This window comes from Microcebus murinus, chromosome 2 (assembly GCF_040939455.1).
Source record: "Microcebus murinus isolate Inina chromosome 2, M.murinus_Inina_mat1.0, whole genome shotgun sequence".
In the NCBI taxonomy this organism is placed as follows: Eukaryota; Metazoa; Chordata; class Mammalia; order Primates; family Cheirogaleidae; genus Microcebus; species Microcebus murinus.
The window spans coordinates 71,305,988-71,324,285 of NC_134105.1; the positions used below are offsets into that span (position 1 = coordinate 71,305,988).

At 35.0% G+C, this 18,298-nt stretch overlaps 1 protein-coding gene across 6 annotated transcripts in view; it reads right to left on the bottom strand.

The window, feature by feature from the left end:
* Positions 1-18,298, bottom strand: part of KYAT3 (kynurenine aminotransferase 3) — a 45,693-nt gene that overhangs the window by 10,806 nt on the left and 16,589 nt on the right. For 5 of the 6 annotated variants that reach the window (XM_075999783.1, XM_075999784.1, XM_075999782.1 and 2 more), the window contains exons 3-9: positions 17,289-17,347; positions 16,522-16,666; positions 12,443-12,592; positions 8,246-8,335; positions 5,995-6,120; positions 5,780-5,900; positions 306-382 (exon numbers count right to left, since the gene is read on the bottom strand). In XM_075999783.1, coding sequence (XP_075855898.1) covers positions 306-382; positions 5,780-5,900; positions 5,995-6,120; positions 8,246-8,335; positions 12,443-12,592; positions 16,522-16,666; positions 17,289-17,347 — 768 coding nt within the window. The remainder of the gene's footprint in view (positions 1-305; positions 383-5,779; positions 5,901-5,994; positions 6,121-8,245; positions 8,336-12,442; positions 12,593-16,521; positions 16,667-17,288; positions 17,348-18,298) is intronic. The other variant, XM_075999787.1, reaches the window with a different exon arrangement.

An 18,298-nucleotide genomic window follows, 5' to 3' on the forward strand; every position in this document is an offset into this window, starting at 1 on the left:
GCTACTACGCCTGGCTGATTTTTCCTCTTTTTATATTAATATACAGTATCTGACCATTCTTTGCAAAGAAAAATGTGTCACTAGTTGATTCTATAAAATGAAAATTTATCCAATTTTTCTTACTTTTAAAGAAATAATTAAAAGGATAAAGCCTAACATGAGAGCCAAATAAATCAATAGATAAGCAAAAAATCATTAAGTTCAGAAACCTGTGGAAACTGAATATGTATGCATTTAAAACACAAAATAGTCTACAAAAAAAAGAGATGCCTACTTTTAAGCAATAAGATTTTTAGTCATCTTACCTTCCAGCCAGTTACACTGAAAGTCTTTCCAGCACTTCCTATTGTTATTGTTCTCTCCCACATACCTGGAAAAGTGGCTAAATAGGAAAAAAAAAAAAAAAGTTAAATAATGACTTTCACATCAATCTACATTCAGTGTAATAAAAACGTAACAAAGATATATACATTCAATGAAAATAAGTTTATTATGGTGTAGTCAGTATAGTTATTTCAATAGGGGTTTTAAGATAATGTGTCTTTAACTCAAAACACACCTAAAACATTACAACACTATCATGTTGCATCAAAATAATATATAAATGGATCTAATAATTTCAAGGAGCAAAATTATTTCCTGGGTAGGAGTAACAGTGGTTTGAGTAGGGAGAGTTTCAGGCTGGCTCACGAGGCAGCTGTCACAGGAGCCATGGCATCTTGTGTTCAGTGTTTGTAGTAACTGTATGTTCAACGCAATAATTCTGTGGCATAGCTTTGGTTCCAGTTATGGCTGTTCAGTCCCCTTTATTCTACCCATTTTCTAAGGCTATTTCTCCATGCTTCCTAGAGCAATGGTTCTTAAAATGTGGTCCCATACCAGCAATATCAGCATCACTGGGAAATTTGTAAGAAAGGCAAATCATTAGGTCTCACCCTAAACCACTGATCCAGAAACTCTGGGTACAGGGCCAAAAATATGTGTGTGTGTGTGTGTTATTTTGCTAACAACTTTATGAAGATAGAAATCCCATATCATATAATTCACCTATTTAAAGTGTACATTTTGGTGGTTTTTAGTATATCCATGGATTTGTGCAACTATCACCACAGTCAATTTTAGAACATTTTTTTCACCCCACAGTAGCTCTGTACTTTTAGCTATCACCCTTTAATATCCCCATGATCAACAGCCCTAGAACCTGTGCCTGAAGGAAGCTTATCAAACACACGTATTTTCTCCATAAGTCACAGTCTTCTTGTGCTTAGGAACACTAGACAGCACTCAGCACAATGCTTGGGGGCCATCTATAAACAGCAGATTCACCATGAAAAGCATACTTGTTTATACTGTGAGCTGAAACACGGAGCGCAGTGTTGCCTTATTCGACATCAACTGGGAATGTGTGTATAGGGTGACTCTAAGTTTTTGCCCCTTTTCGAATGAAGTGCCGAAAGTATTGATTTTGGAGTTATGAATACATCTTAGGGAGTGGTGAATTCATAAATATAGAACTGGAAAATAACAAGAATGGACTGTATAAAGGTTTTCAAGCTGATTAACATTTTTAATAAAGTCATTCATCTATTCACTCATCAAATATTTATTAATTTTAATTAATATAATAAGTTTAATTAACATAATCAAATATAATTAATATAAGTAATTTCAGTCTATCATGAAATACCTGCCAATACTTGTAATAGTAGGAAAATGATATAAATAGGAAAAGTTATAATTGAATTCTCTGTGGAACATAACAAAAGCCAAAGACATAAACCTGGAAAATATTTAGAAGGTCCACTTGAAGAAAGACTAGATATAAGTAATTATTTCCCTTCAAGTTTTGAGGCATTTCCAGTCTTCCAAAGCACTCCAAAAGAAAATCATGACACGGTGCCCCACTTTTCTATTTGACCAGAGAACATACAAACTATGTATAATGCAGAATATCAATTCCTTTAAAATAATAACATATATTCAAAATCAGGAAGACCTATTAGAAAGAACAATATTTAGAAATAAATTCTTTGGAAAATAAGGATTCCCCAGAGAAACTAATATAATCCTAACATGTTTTCACTATAAGTTATATATGAAGGAAACCAAAACTACTCAAATATCAAACATAGGTTTCATTCATAAAATATCAAATCTATTATAGCGCTATTTAAAAGAAGAGCTAATTAATTTGCTGATGACTATTTTAGCCATAAATGTGGATATCTTTTTTTTTAAGGAGTAAGCTGATCTGCTGAATAACTTACAAGGAATTTTATATTAATTTTATAAAAATCAGTGTATTTGTATATAAATGGAGAAGAGAACTTTTTTTGTTGGCTAAAATATCAATTTACTGACCAGGAAATATCATTTGTTTCTTTAAAAATTTTTTTTTATTTTGTTATTATTTTCCTTTTTATTTTTTAGAAGACAGGGTCTCACTATGTTGCCCAGGCTGGCCTCAAATTCCTGCACTCAAGTGATCTTTTTGCCTCAGCCTCTGAGTAGCTGTGACTATAGGCATGTGCTGCCACACCCAACTTAGGAAACATCATTTGAATCAAAAATCCGATCGAATAAGAGCAAATTCTACTATTTCATAAGAAGAGCCTTAAGTAATATTAAAATATCTTCTCAATCTTGGAGATCTGGGGAGCCACAGAAGTTAATGTGGATTGGCAGAAGAGATGGCCACAGCTTTGTTGTGTGTGGATGTGGTAACTTACAGGCCAAAAAAAAATAATAATAATCTAATGATTTTAGAAAATAATATCCATTATATTGTAAGTTTAAATTACAGTTACATCTGAACAGCAACTGGTCTTTACACTGCTCATTTATGACTCATAATCCTTAATTCAGCCAAAGCAGTTATAACCATTAATCATAAGCAACTTAGGCTTCAATAGAAGCCATGAAGATCAGAGACACGAGGAGTGCTGCACCAGGGAAAACTGCCTCTGTGACAACTTGAAGATGAGAAGAAGATGATACACTAATTTCATGATGCAGCCTTGTTGTATTATATTAAAGAATGTCGCACTTTGAAAATTGATATAATAGCCATTTTGCATTGTTCATGTATCGAAGACACTATATTTGATAGAATACCTAAGTTTTTATGCAAACAAGCTATACTTTTTAAATAATGAAATAGAGAATTTTTTTTTTACTTTAATTTTATGGGCTATTATAACTAAAAAATCTGAGTTAAAAATATATGTCTTGCATATCCTTAGCAAATAATGTCATTAGTTACACTTTACACTGAAGGGCTTAAAATTATTAATAGTAAATCCAAACAATAAATATTGGGGTCACTTAAAGTGATCTTTTGGAGCAAACATTGCTAAATTGAGTTCATTACCAGAAAAAAAATTACTTGCCCATGTTAGTCTCATTTTCAACTGAGAAATAGTTCAAATGACCTGAGACAAAGGTCAAGAATAAGATGGGCAATGGTGGACTTATGCAATTGAGACACATGATAACATTTGCTGTTACGGTACCATGCCCTGCAAATCCCTGACTGCCCCTCTGTTTATATATCCTCCCTGGGAAAATTCATTCCATGGGTCCAGCTACTACCGAATTTTAATGGCTACCAAAAATATATCCCCTCACAATTTGATTCTGACCATCAGGCCTGTAATTCCACTTGTCTCCAGATATCTATTCCTCTACATCTCATAGACACTTAAACTGACATGAGAAGCAGGTTTCAAGCATGAGAAGCAGGAATTTCCTTTGCTTAGCTCTTCCCAGACACCTGCTCCTCCTCTTGCCTTATTTACTCTGGTTAAGCTCCTCATCACTGCTGAGTAGCTCAGGCTAGAAATCTCAGAATCATACCTGCTCATTCTCTTCTCACCTTCAAATGCAACACTCTATACCTATAGTTACTACTTAGCCCCCAAGTACCATCTCCACTGCCAGGGCATCTGATTTGCTTAAGACCTTCATCTGCAGCTGGGTCTTACTTTTATATATATATATAAAATCTTATCATGGAACCAATTCCCCTGTTCTGTCACACCTTTGGCAGTAGTTCTTAAAGTATGCTCACTGGCATTCTGGTAATCAAATTAATGTACAGAATTTAAAAAGTCAATTTTAAGATTTCTTCCATGTAATTTTCTTAAGCCTTTAGCAATTGTTGTCACTTATCTGATAGTGAATGCTTCGACAGTGAAACAAATGAGCATTTAGTAAATGCATATTAATGCAATGGCAAAAATCGGTAAAACTCAAATGTGTTTATTTTAATAGCTCTTTGTTACAGACAAGTATGAATAGAATTGTGGGTGTTTTTTTCTTATTTTCCTTGAATATATTCTACACAGAATTGTCATTTTTATATTGACTTCTAATCGTTGAATTTCTATTAGGAAAAGTGCTTCTAATTTTAGGATGGAATTCATAATATTGCTATTTCATGATGCAGAATACTGTGGCTTCAAGGTGATCTACCACTAAAGCAAGTTTCAGAACCACTGACCTCTTCAACAAAGTTAATACTCTTTATTCTCATATACAAAGTCATTTAGAATCATCTTACTTTTCCACCCTGGTCTGTGCCAATTACTGTAACATACCCATATAAATCAAATCACTTAACCTTTCTTAAGTATATCTTGATCTTTCACACCTCCTTGCCTAAGTACATGCTAGGTTATCTGAATTTAGTTTCTATTTCTCTGCCTACCTAATTCCACCTTTTGCCCACTCCTTTTCTGATTCCCTCAAGTAGTTGCTTTCTCCTCCCAGCTCTACAGCAATATGTAATGTACTATAGGAACAACTATGACACCTACCATAATGCAATAATTGTTTATATGTAAATGTACTAATTTTTTAATTTATCTATCCTGCCACAGTATCTTTTAGTCATCCTTCCCTTATCTTTTCATCCTTCCTATTCATTTATTCAACAATTACTTTCTGTCTACCATGTACAAGAGACCCTATTCTGAAAAATGGGGATTCAGAAGAGACCCAAACAAATAATAATCCCTACCTTCCTGTTTAGAAGTAAAATATATAGATTCTGATTTTTACTACAAATGAAAAAACAGAACAGAAGGACAAAAATGCTGGAGGGAGAGGTGTAACTACTTCAAATGTGGTAGTCATGAAAATTGACATCAGAACAAAGACCTGAAGCAGGCAAAGGACTGAGCCATGTGGATATTTGGCAGAAAAGTGTTTCCAGGCAAAGGAAGGGCAGGTACAAGGACTCAAAGGTGGCACCCCAGCTTATAATCCTATATTTGACATAAGTTTGGACTACCCCAGAAGACACTGTGGCATTTGTAAAATGGCCCAGTAGTATTGGCAAAATTTCATGCAAGGGCTAAGTAGCAATACCTTACTGCCCCTTTAATTTCTCCCTGTTGACCTGGCATTTTGGCAACTTGCTCAGCAAAGACAGTCCAGAACCTCTTTAGGAAGAAGTCAGCTCCTTGTGTCTTAAGTGCCAAGTAATAGCTGGATTCCTACAAAGAAGCCAGGGATACAGGCAAAATAACTACTTCTCTGGTGTCCTAGCTTTATACTGTGATCCAAAATCTATTCCCCTAAATTTGTACTATCTGTTCTTCAAGCTGTACATTAATTTACTCAAACGTCATTCATTCAAATACTATTTTTCAGTGCTCGTACAAACAGAAACCCATTACCAAGACTATTTTAAAGCTGGTCTGGGATTGTTTCCAATCAGTTGTTGCACATGTGCCCAAACACATTTAGATTCGTGACTCTATGTAATAATCAGTACCTATTTTTAAATGCTTATGTCCAGAATATACAAGCCATTCATAAACCTCATCACTGATGCAGAGTGTGTCATATTTGATGCAAAGGTCAGCAATTACTTGGAGTTCCTCTTTGGTATACACCTACACATATTAAAGAAAAAAGCACAGCCAATTATTATCCAACATATGAGGGAACAATAGGTCAGAAAACTGTATGAAGGAAAGACTTGCTTACCTTGCCAAGGGGGTTATGTGGAGTATTTAGTATAATAGCTTTGGTTCTGGAAGTAAATTTACTTGCCAGTTCATGAGGATCTAATGTCCAGTCAGAACTAGACCATCTTTTTCCATAAACAGGTTTCTAAGCATGAAGAATGAAGATGTGATTTAATTCAATTAATTCATCTTTGCTGTCTTACAAATAAATAATCTAATAAGGAAAAAAATTAAAGAAAGGCATGGCAAAGGTAACTGAATAAATGACTAACAAAGAACATACACAAATAAAAGTAACTAGGCTTTAGTTTTGCCTTGAGAGCCCAAAAGGACCTAAGTCTTACGCTCACACTTATTAAATGGAAAAATGATTCCTGTCAACATTAACAGCTGTTAAAGTGTTTATATTCCTTCATAGGAGCCAGATATAACTGTAGTTAGCATTTTTTATATTATAAGGCTAATAGAAGATTTTGTGACTCATTGTGGTGTTTTAGTTATTTTGAAAAGATTTTGTTTTTTTTTTTTTTTTTTTTTTTTGAGACAGAGTCTCGCTTTGTTGTCCAGGCTAGAGTGAGTGCCGTGGCGTCAGCCTAGCTCACAGCAACCTCAAACTCCTGGGCTCAGTGATCCTTCCGCCTCAGCCTCCCGAGTAGCTGGGACTACAGGCATGCGCCACCATGCCCGGCTAATTTTTTTTTTTTTTTTTTATATATATATCAGTTGGCCAATTAATTTCTTTCTATTTATAGTAGAGACGGGGTCTCGCTCTTGCTCAGGCTGGTTTTGAACTCCTGACCTTGAGCAATCCGCCCGCCTCGGCCTCCCAAGAGCTAGGATTACAGGCGTGAGCCACAGCGCCCGGCCTTGAAAAGATTTTGAAAAGACATCTAGACAAATGGAGATATTTAATAAATCTCCAAATACAATTAAAGTAGAAACTTTATCAGTGACAAAGTATTGGATCATTAAATATGAAATGTCTGATTTCAAATCAAAAGTTTGGTCTATAATATCTCAGAAAAGCAGTACAATTAATCAAAGCATGCACCTAAACTATCGATACAGTTTTGCCATCTTAATGGTAGCTTGTTTATTCCAGCAGTGAAGAAGCCTACAGAGCAAGTGACGATAAAATTGCAAATGGCCTTTTCCACAGCTCGTTGAGAATTGAATATTTTTCCTTGTAAGAATTGATCCAAAGCCTGGAAGAAGTGGTAGTCAGTTGGTGAAAGGTCTGATGAATATGGTGGATGACAGAGAGTTTCCAAGTCCAGTTTCTGTTGTTCAAGCAGCATTGCTTTTACAACATGTGGTCAAATGCTGTCTTGTAAGAGGATTGGCCTGTCTCTATTAACCAATCTTGGCTGCTTAATCACAAGCAAACTCATTATTTTGTCCAATTAACTGTAATTGACCACATTTCATCAAGCTGTAGTGGATACTACCAATGCTGGACCACAAAACAGACACTATTAGCTGTTTTTGATGAATATTCAGTTTTGGATGATGTTTCAGCACTTTATCTTTATCCAACCATTGTGTAGAATGCTTGCAATTGTCAAAAAGAATCCATTTTTTATCACACATAATAATATGGTATAGAAATGGTTCACCTTTATGTTGTGACAGCAAAGAAAAGCAAACTTCTAGATGATTTCTCTTCTGATGCTCATTTAATTCAGGTGTTATACATCTATCCAGCTTCTGTACCTTGCTGATTTCAAATGGTCCAATATTGTTGGAATAGGAACGTCAAACCTTGCTGCTAATTCACACATAGGTTAAGATGGATTCGCTTCCACTACGGCTTTCAGTTCATCATTATCCACGTTGGTCTCAGATCACCCACATGCCTCATTTTCAAGATTAAAATCATCAGAACAGACCTTCTCAAACCATCGACGTACTGTATGTTCATTAGGCATGTCCTTCCCAAACACTTGGCTGATATTTCAAGCTGTTTGTGTGGCATTGGTTCCACGTCAGAACTCATACTCAAAAATAACACAAATTCTTGACTTATCCATGGTTTCACAACAGCTGCTCTAAAAAAACTTTGAAAGATAATCACAAGCCAACCCATGGGTTTGAAAGAATGAGGATGTACCTTCACAATAAAAATAAAACAAGAAGTGTCAAAGTGAAATGTCAGAGATACCAACTGTTGAACTTAGTATTTAAGGAAATCAGACATTTCATACTTAATAACCTAATAATTGCTATTTTCCAAACTTCTTAAAGCATATGAATCATATTGGCAAACTTACAGATGATCTAAGAGGAATAAAAATAGGTGTTGCTCCAGCCATTCTCACCATGGGCTCATAGCAGTCATAGAAAGGCACTATTATTATGACCTGAAATAAAAGGAAGTAAGAATATGACATATCAATCATTAATTCATTTCATGAATATATTTAGTACCTACTGCGTACTAGATGTTGCAATGCAGCAATGAAAAAGGCAGGCTTTGCCTTGATGGAGATAACATCTGAGGGGAAGAGACCTTGGAGATAAACTTTTCCAAGGAGTTTTAATTGCATTCCTTGGTCTCTGAGGGAGATTTATCGATGAACTTACATGTGGTATGTAAAATTTTAGATGTGCACAGGTAGATTTATCTGGGGAAAGGAGTCATCACACTTTCAAAAAGACGTTTTGGCCAAAATCATTAAGAATTTCTTTATATTTCAAATTAAAAAATAGAATCTAGAATATAAGTGATCTATCAGACAGTGACAGAAGCAGACAATAAGGAAAGAGAACAGTGTAATGCTCTTTGTTATGAATTGCTAATTTAAAAGCATTATCCAGGCCAAGTACAGTGGCTCACACCTATAATCACAGCACTTTGGGAGGCTGAGGTGGGAAGACTGACTGAGGCCAGAACATAGCAATACCCTATCTCTACCAAAAAAAAAAAAAAAAAAAAAAAAAAGAGGCAGCCAGGTGTGGTGGCCTGTGCCTATAGTCCTAGCTACTTAGGAGGCTGAGATGGAAGAACTGTTTGAGCATAGGAACTGGAGGTTATAGTGAGCTATAATGACATCACTGCACTCTAGCCTGGGTGACAGCATGACCCTATCTCTAAATAAAAGAAAAAAGTACATCCTGAGAGTGAAGATTCTTCCCTCTTCTCAAAAACATCCCCAAACAATGAGTGGATGCTAGGAGACTGGTTAGTATGCTATTCTTGTCTGGTATCTACAATTTCCCTCCAGGTGCCTCATATCTGGATTCTGTCTGTTTTCCTAGCCCCTTGAATATAGTCTCATCTTTTTGTCCCTCCATGCTCTCTCTCTGTCACTCCTGCCAGGGCTTTCAGCCACTGGGCCCATCTAACCAGGGATTAGTTGGTCATTATCCCAGCCCTAACACCTAATCATGCCATCCTGATCTACCACCCCTGACTCTCTGTGTTTCTATAAGGAGAGTTTGAACACATAATTTATAACCATCAGATACATCCATTTTTTCTTTTTACCTTTTAGAACCTAGCAACATTTCATGAAAATGTCATGCTATTACAGTTTTCATATTTATTATTTTAATGGCTATCTGAGAGTCTATTGATTTTTAGAATAATTTTCTTATCTTACATAAATAACTGTGCTATGTTTATTTGTGAGGGTGTAGTTTCTTTATTTTAAAACAGTTGATGAATAAATTCACACGATTATCATTTCTAGATTAAAGGGTATAAACATTTTTATGGTTTTACATCTATGAATATATATATATATATATATATATATATATATATATCCAAATTGCTTTTGAAAGATCTGGTAACAACTTATAATTCTACAAGTCTACATTTAGTTGTCCCATTTAACTTTTTGTTGGTTAAATTTATGGCACCCAATTATTGTTTTAAATGTGTACTTTTTACTGTTTGTATTTCTTAGGATGTAAATACTTGTTCAAGGACTTTCTCATTGGAGTTATACATTCTAAAAGCCCATCTGTTTATACTAGTCCTTCAACTCAAACTTAGTGCCTACGAAGGACAATGTGATATGTGGAGGGTAAGGAAATGAACACAGAGCAGATCTTTCCCTCATGCAGACTGTAAGGTATTAATCAGCTGTGAAGTTCTCAGGGACTAAGATGATCCATCTCTGTAACCCTAGTGGGGAGAAATATAGTACCCAGTACAAAGTGAGAGCTCAGTAAAGGAAAATAAACTGGGGAAATGGGCAGGAAAGTGGAAAGAATATATCTGATTTGCTTTGCCTTAATTTCTTTATTTTTATGATGGGAATAATTCCTCTCTCTCTCTTTTCTAAGAGTATTTGAGCCCTAACTATTTTAGGTGCTGGCAGTACAGCAATAAACAAGTTCTCCTGCAACTTACATCCTACTAAGAGAGACTTATAAATGCATGGGAAAACAACTAAGGAAATTAGATAATTTCAGGTAGTAACAAATGCTGTAAAGAAAATAAAATAGGCCAGTAGGATAGAAAGTGACTTGTAGGTGGTTTCAAAATATTAGATGAGGTGATCAGGGAAGAAAGAAGATAGGAAAGATACTCCATCAGGGTGCAGAGGCGGAAACAACAAAGGATTAACAACACCAAAGTGTGAGACAAAACTTTGCACTACATTATAGGCTGAAAGGAGATGAAAGTGTGACTGTACTTCCTTAACAGATTTCCTTAAATAGCTTATTGTCTGGCATAGTATATAGAATTAGAGATATAAAAGAATAACATTATACAAAGTAGTGGTAACTTTTCTAAAGTTAGGTATGATAAGGGGCTGTGAGAGTTCAAAGAAAGTTAACAGTATAGATATAAATATTCATTCTATAGACCTAGCTTAAGCAACGCCTCTCTGGAGCTTTCCAGACCCATATTAGCAGATTTGATCACCTCTTCCTTTTGTCACCACCATAAATTATACATCCTCCACTAATTATACATCCTCCAAATTTTCTGTTTGGAAATCTATCTCATTTACTGGACAGGGAACTCTTCTGCATAGAAACCATCTTTTAACACATTAACTACCATGTGAATTTTATTTAACTCAAGCTAGTTTGGAGCCCAGAGTCTTGTGAAGAAAAACTTGGGCAAAGCCCTGCAGTTGGTTTGTGAAAATCTTAAGCTTATTGATGTTCTTATTGTTACAATTAATATTGACAAATTAATTTTTAAAAAAAAAATTTTTATTTTATTTTTTTTGAGACAGAGTCTCACTTTGTTGCTCAGGCTAGAGTGAGTGCCATGGCGTCAGCCTAGCTCACAGCAACCTCAAACTCCTGGGCTCAAGCAATCCTACTACCTCAGCCTCCCAAGTAGCTGGGACTACAGGCATGCGCCACCATGCCCAGCTAATTTTTTCTATATATATATATATATGTTTTAGTTGGTCAATTAGTTTCTTTCTATTTTTAGTAGAGATGGGGTCTCGCTCAGGCTGGTTTTGAACTCCTGACCTTCAGCAATCCACCCGCCTCGGCCTCCTAGAGTGCTAGGATTACAGGCGTGAGCCACCGCACCCGGCCAACAAATTAATTTTTAAAAGGTGGATTAAATGAATAGAAGTCAATAAATTTTGTCTTGCATTAAATTAGAAAGGATTGTTTTGTTTTTGAAGTTTTTATTTTATTTTCATACTAAAACACCGTAGTCCCAAGGGAAAAAATTTTTTTCTAGTATGGCAGTCAATGTGTTAAAAATCTAACAGTGCCTAACATACAGGTGGTGTTCAGTAATTTCTGAACAAATGAAAGAAGTCAGAAAATATTAAAGCAAGTGTATTAGAATTATAATGGAGAAGTAGGGGTAGAGATGACTAAGGTAGGTGCCCAAGTTGGTCTGATATCACAGGACTAACATGCAGAAATCATTTATTCTTCTATTTAGGTTATATATCCTCACACTGTACTGCTAACACAATACTGGGCATAAAAAGGCACTAATCAAATAATTGTTGATTGGGTTCAGATTAAACTTTTTTTTAGCAATGAAAACAAAAGATTATTTTTCCTCTTAGTGCTAGTCCTTTCTCTATTTATTTTTAAATAGGCTATAAAAATAAGATTAAACTATATGTAACAAAATGGATGAGTCCAACAGATATAATGATAAACGAAGGAAGTCAGACTCAAGAGTACATACGGTATGATTCTATTTATATGAAGTAAAAGAGCAGTCAGAATGAACCTATGGTGATAAAAGACAGAAGATTAGTTATCTCTGGGAGAATATAGACTAGGAAGGGGCACAAAGGAGCCTTCTGGGTGCTGGAAACGTACTATCTCTTCATCATACTATCTCTTATAGTTACATAGAAATTAATTCAGCTGTACATTTAAGATTTGTCAACTTTACTGTATAGGCATTGCACTTCAAAAATAATTAAAAATAAAAGAAAATGTAAAATAAGTAAAAGATTCAAAGGTGGGGGAAATGATAATTATTAATATAGGTATTACAATAACGTTAATATACTTACTTCATCTCCCTCATCAATTAAAGCTTGAATGGCACTAAAAAGAGATCCATATGCTCCTACTGTCACAAGGATTTCTTTATTTGGATCAATTTGATTTTGATAAAACTTTTCATATAGGCAGGACAGAGCCTTCACAAGTGCTGGATGACCCTGTTGGATAAAAAAAAAGAAAAAAACTTGAATTTGATTCTGGGAACTACTTCTTTGAGGTAATATGGCTGTAAAATATAAGAATTTTTAAAATCTGGATTTGATGTTTACAATTATTCAAAGAAAATTTGTATTTTTTAATGGCAAAAAACTAAAAATAAATTTCCTATATTCAGAGGGTTCCTAGATGGATAGTCATGAAGACTTGCCAATGGTTAAAACTTCCTACTAAATACATTGTTTGGGAATATGTAACTTCAAAGTATTTGCCTTGAACTAAAAAAAACTCCTTAGTATACTTAAATGATAGAATTAGATTTGTTTCTCAGTTAAAATAAGTTAAAATAGGCCAGGTACAGTGGCTCATGCCTGTAATCCTAGCTCTCTGGGAGGCCGAGGCGGGCGGATTGCTCGAGATCAGGAGTTTGAAACTAGCCTGAGCAAGAGCCAGACCCTGTCTCTACTATAAATAGAAAGAAATTAACTGGCCAACTAATATATCTAGAAAAAAAATTAGCCGGGCATGGTGGCGCATGCCTGTAGTCCCAGCTACTTGGGAGGCTGAGGCAGAAGGATTGCTTGAGCCCAGGAGTTTGAGGTTGCTGTGAGCTAGGCTGATGCCATGACACTCACTCTAGCCTGGGCAACAAAGTGAGACTCTGTCTCAAAAAAAAATAAAAAAAGTTAAAATACTGCATTCATTGCACATCCCTGGATCTGTTCTTCCCAGTTGCTGGATGGAAGGTTATGCCAACCAATGTGATGGGGAGAGAGGCCAAAAACAAATTCACCAAACACATGCACACTCATGTTGATGTGATAACAACTGTTAGGAAGAAGCTAAACATTCTTCACGCTGACAGCCAAGAGAGCAGTAGTAGTTCTCTAGGATAACTGCTTTCATAAGAGGAGTGAAGGGAGTATAAATGCACAGTGTCTGAGACATGCAGGGAGTCTTAAGACCCAGGATTAGCTCTCCCTCAATTCCTCTCTTCTATGTTCTCTTCTCTTCCCTCTTTTTCTTTTTTAGTCCCCCCCCCCACCACCACCACCTTGTTTTCATTGGTATTGAAGTCAATATGTCTTATTCTGTTTAGCATCTACTTCCCCATTATGCTTTGGGGAACTACCTTGATTTTCTGTCACTTGCAAATAAGAGTGCAATGTATGTAGGTCACGTGCCTTTGCTTGAAAGCACTTTGGACTCAAGAAGAATAAACTGGGTCCCTTTGAATTTCACTATAATACCAGGTCTAACAAATTCGAACAAAAGATGATCCGAAAAGCAACTATAAACACTATACATGTTTCTTTAGAATGATAAGGGTTTGTGCTTTTTAAATTAAATTTTTAATTACAAAACTAAGTTATGCTTTATATAATAAATAAAGCTAGGAAAAGATGCATAAAGAAAAAACTACACTTCTCCTCAATATTACTCCATTCCTATTCCCCCTAAGATGACAGATGTCCATAGCCTGGTGATAGCACACCACCACTCCCAGTGCTTAAACCAATGTAAAAACACACATACATATATGTACCTATGTATTTACAAAAACTGGAAAATATGTAAGTAAGTGGGCATGCTTGTGTTCTAACAAAACTTTATTTACAAAATCAGAGGTGGGTCAAATTTGGCCTGTAGGCCACAGCTTGCTGAACCCTGCTATAGATTAATTTTGGAGAACTGACATATTAATAATATTTAGTCTCCCAACCCATGAACATCATATATCACTCCATTTATTTAGATATTGCTTAATTTCTCTCAAGTTATGTTTTATAGTTTTCATTGTACAGACCTTGCATATATTTTTAAAAATTTAGTCTTATATAATTGATGTTTTTGCATGCTATTATAAATGGTATTTTAAATTTAAAAATTTAATGCATACACTGGATCCAATGAAAAAAGAATAAAATAATAAAATAAAAATTAATTAAAAAATAGAAAAAAGTAAAAAAAATTTAAAAATTTACTTTCTGTTTGTTCTTAATATGTAGAAATACAATTGATTTTGTATATTGGCCTTCTGTCCTGCAAACCTGCTCAATTCATTTATTAGCTGTAGTAGGTTTTTGTAGAACTCCTTAGGATATTCTATGAACGTGATTATGTTTTCTGCAAAGGTTTTTTTTCTCTTTCTTCTTTATATTTTCCATCTCATAGGGCTCCAGAACATTGTTGAATAACAATGGTGAGACTGGCATCCTTGCTGTGTTCCCAATTTTTCTACTTTATGTGGATTACAAGTGTAATCTCTAGGTTTCCCAGATTCCCTTTATCAGATTGAGAAATTCCCATTCTACTGCCAATTGGCTGAAAGTTTTTATTATAAATGAGGGTTGAATTTTGTCAAATGCATTTTCTGTATATACTTAGATGATCATATGATTTTTTTTTTTATATTCTGTTAATATGCTGAACTTCAATAATAGATTTTTGGATATTATACCAATCTTACATTCCTATGATAAACCTTACTTGGTCAGGACATACGATATTTCATATCTTCATTCATACACACACACACACACACCACACACATCTGGATTTGATTTGCTAAAATTTCAGGATTTTTGTTTTTGTGTTCATGAGCAATATTTGAATTTTATCTCTGTTTTTGTCTGGCTTTTGTATCAGGATACCACTGGTCTCATAAAATTTGTTGGGAAGTTTTTTGTTCTGCTCTATTTTCTGAAAGCATGTATAGAGAAATGGTATTACTTCTTCCTTAAATGCTTCATAGACTTCACCAATAAGCCATCTGGGTATCAAGGTTTGCTTGTAAAAGATTCTAATTACAAATTCACTTTCTTTCTTTGATACGGGGCTAGTCAGGTTTTTATTTCTCCTTGTGTAAGTTTGGGTAATTTATAACTTTCAAATAATTTGTTCATTTCATCCAAGTTGTCAATGTATTGATATAAAATTACTCATATTATTTTATTATTGCTTTAGTGTCTGTATGATCTGTAATGATATTCCTCCTTTAATTCTTTATATGGTACTTTGTGTTTTCTCTTTTTTAATCAATCGATCTAGCTAAAACTTTTACTTCTTGATCTTTTCAAAAAGCCAGCTTTTGGTTTTGTTAATTTTCTCTATTGCTTGTTCATTTCTAGCCTTTCATTATGGACTTACATAGGCCGGGAAGGGGACTATATGGAGTACCTGAGATGTGGGTCTGTAGGGTGGGCCAGGGAATCAGAGTCTATGGAGAGCAGGGATTCTCACCAGTGTCAAACCCTGGTACACACACCAGTCTCACTGCTTTTCCCTGTGCTCTCATTCCCAAAGCAAAGCCCTTTGTTGGATTTTTATAGTTAGATTGCTATAAAAGACAAAACGTGAATAGGCTTCCTCTTATACCCCTCCCCCATTTCCCACACTATCATTAAAAAGAAAAGACATGCTCAGACGTATAATTGGATGGCTTGAGGCATCACAGATCTAAGTCTGTTAACAGATATATAAGATATAGTTCAAAGGTACATCTACATCTAGGAAATCTCTGGATATCCTAGGCATTTCATTGCAGAAGGATGGGAGTTGAGTCAGGGTGGAGAGGAAGAGAGTAACTAGTTGGAAATAGAGCATATTAATTAAGGGGTCAATGCTAAGACTGCTTAAGTATTATTAACAAGATGGAAAAGACATGTCTCAAGAGAATATTATTCCTTCCCTTGCTACGATAGGAGCCCATGTTGGAACAACAGTAAAGTAAGGACCAAAACAGAACTACGGACGGGCTGGAAGCTGGGAAAGCCTCATCCTAGCACATAAGGGCAAGGGCAGGAGTTCCTGTGGTTACCAGGTTGGGATAGTGGGTCCCAGAAAGTCAATTACATATAAGTGATAGAAGTGCACACACAAAACAATATAAAACACAAGCCCACGCCCCGAAAGGTCCTGGTATACTTACGAAGCCCCGTGTATACTGATTCAGGCTATCAATGGTTGCAATCTCTGATAATTTTTCTTTTATATATATAGGAGGGGATATATCTGGAAGTCCCTGGCCAAGATTCACAACAGAAGGGTCTGCAGCCAACTTTGTAAATTCAATCCTAAGATTAAAAAAAAAATACTGATATTAATAATGATGATAATTACAAAATTTGCTTTTTACTTCTCATTACCTATAGTCTTATTATAAAACTGAAAAATAAGACCCAGCTAAGTCTTATGAATTAAGAAACCAGCAAGTTCCCAACAAAAATTTTACCACCCATAAAATGAATTTACCTAATAAAATGATGACTATAGTAATGAACTTAATGCTCCATACAAACCTCAGTTCCATGCTACCTATATTTTAAACATATGTAATACATCTATATCTATTTTTTCCCCTCAACTTAGCTGCTGCTAGATTGGCTTAGCAACTGTTAGAGAATAGAACTAATAAGAAAAGTTCGTGGACTAGAAGTTAAGTTCCACGAGGGCATCAACCATATTTGTCTTTTTCTCTGCCAGGTGTGCAGTGCCTAGCACTGGACTTGGCACACTTGCTAAACGAAATAATTCAGCATATTGATTGCTAAAGTCTTTCCATTTCCACTTAATAGATATATTAAGTGAGTGGCTTTATTTACACATTGTGGATGAGGCTAAAAATTCCCAACTAAGGTTATAAAAATATGTAGGAAAACCTGACCAAATTATTATTGTTTATTCTAAGATACTCACCACACGTTAACATCAAGGCCTTCAATTCGTTTTGCATTTGTGAATTTCAAAGACATTTTCTGAAAGGTATAAATATTAGAAGAATTTTAATTACTTTAATCAAAACTCAAAACTTCCAGTAAATCATGGGTAACTCTTCCTTTTCCTTATTGTCACCATGTGAATAACAGTTCCATAAAGACAAATTCTAGACTCCAATACAAAATTCTGAAGAAGAATCCATCTCCTATCTACTGCCTGACGGAATGCTTTTTAAAGTGAATTTCATTTTACTTATTTTTATTTTTTTATAAATTTAATTTACTTTATTGATTAGTTACAGAGTTATGCTAAAAGAATAAGAATTCTTCTTAGAATCACTCTTTTGTGATCTCCTTATGTAGGGCAGGCAGTTGTCTGATCTTGGTTCTTTGTGTGCTCTTGGCCGAAGAATGACCAGGTACACCCAAAGCAAGGCAAATGTGAAATGAAGTTTATTGAGGAAGGGCAAGATAGGTTTACAGAGCAAGAGTAAGATACGTCCACCACAGATAATGAATGAACAGGCCCCCATCATAACGAGTTCATCTTCTCACCTACAGACAAAAAGTACCATACTAGCCTAAAAAGCGAATCAATTTAAAAGCCCGAAATGTACTAAAAAGAAAAATAATAATGCTAAAAAAAGAAATTTTGAGCCACGTTCTGAAGATCACTTTAGGTAAGATGTATTAAGTAAGTTCCTTGTATGGCATACAGGAAGCACTCAACAATGGTTTTAAAACTATTCAATAAGGGGTCTCAACTAATAATAGCTAACATTGAGTACTGAGTATATACTAGGTACTCTTCTGAGTACTTTACATAATTAACTTATTAACTTATATTCCCAATATCACTATGTAGTAGTTCTATCATGAGCTACAATTTACATATGAGGAAAGCGAGGTATAGAGAGGGTAAGATCACACAACTTTTCACATATGCTAAAATTTATAAATGCTAGTAATATTTAAACCCAAACAGGTTTA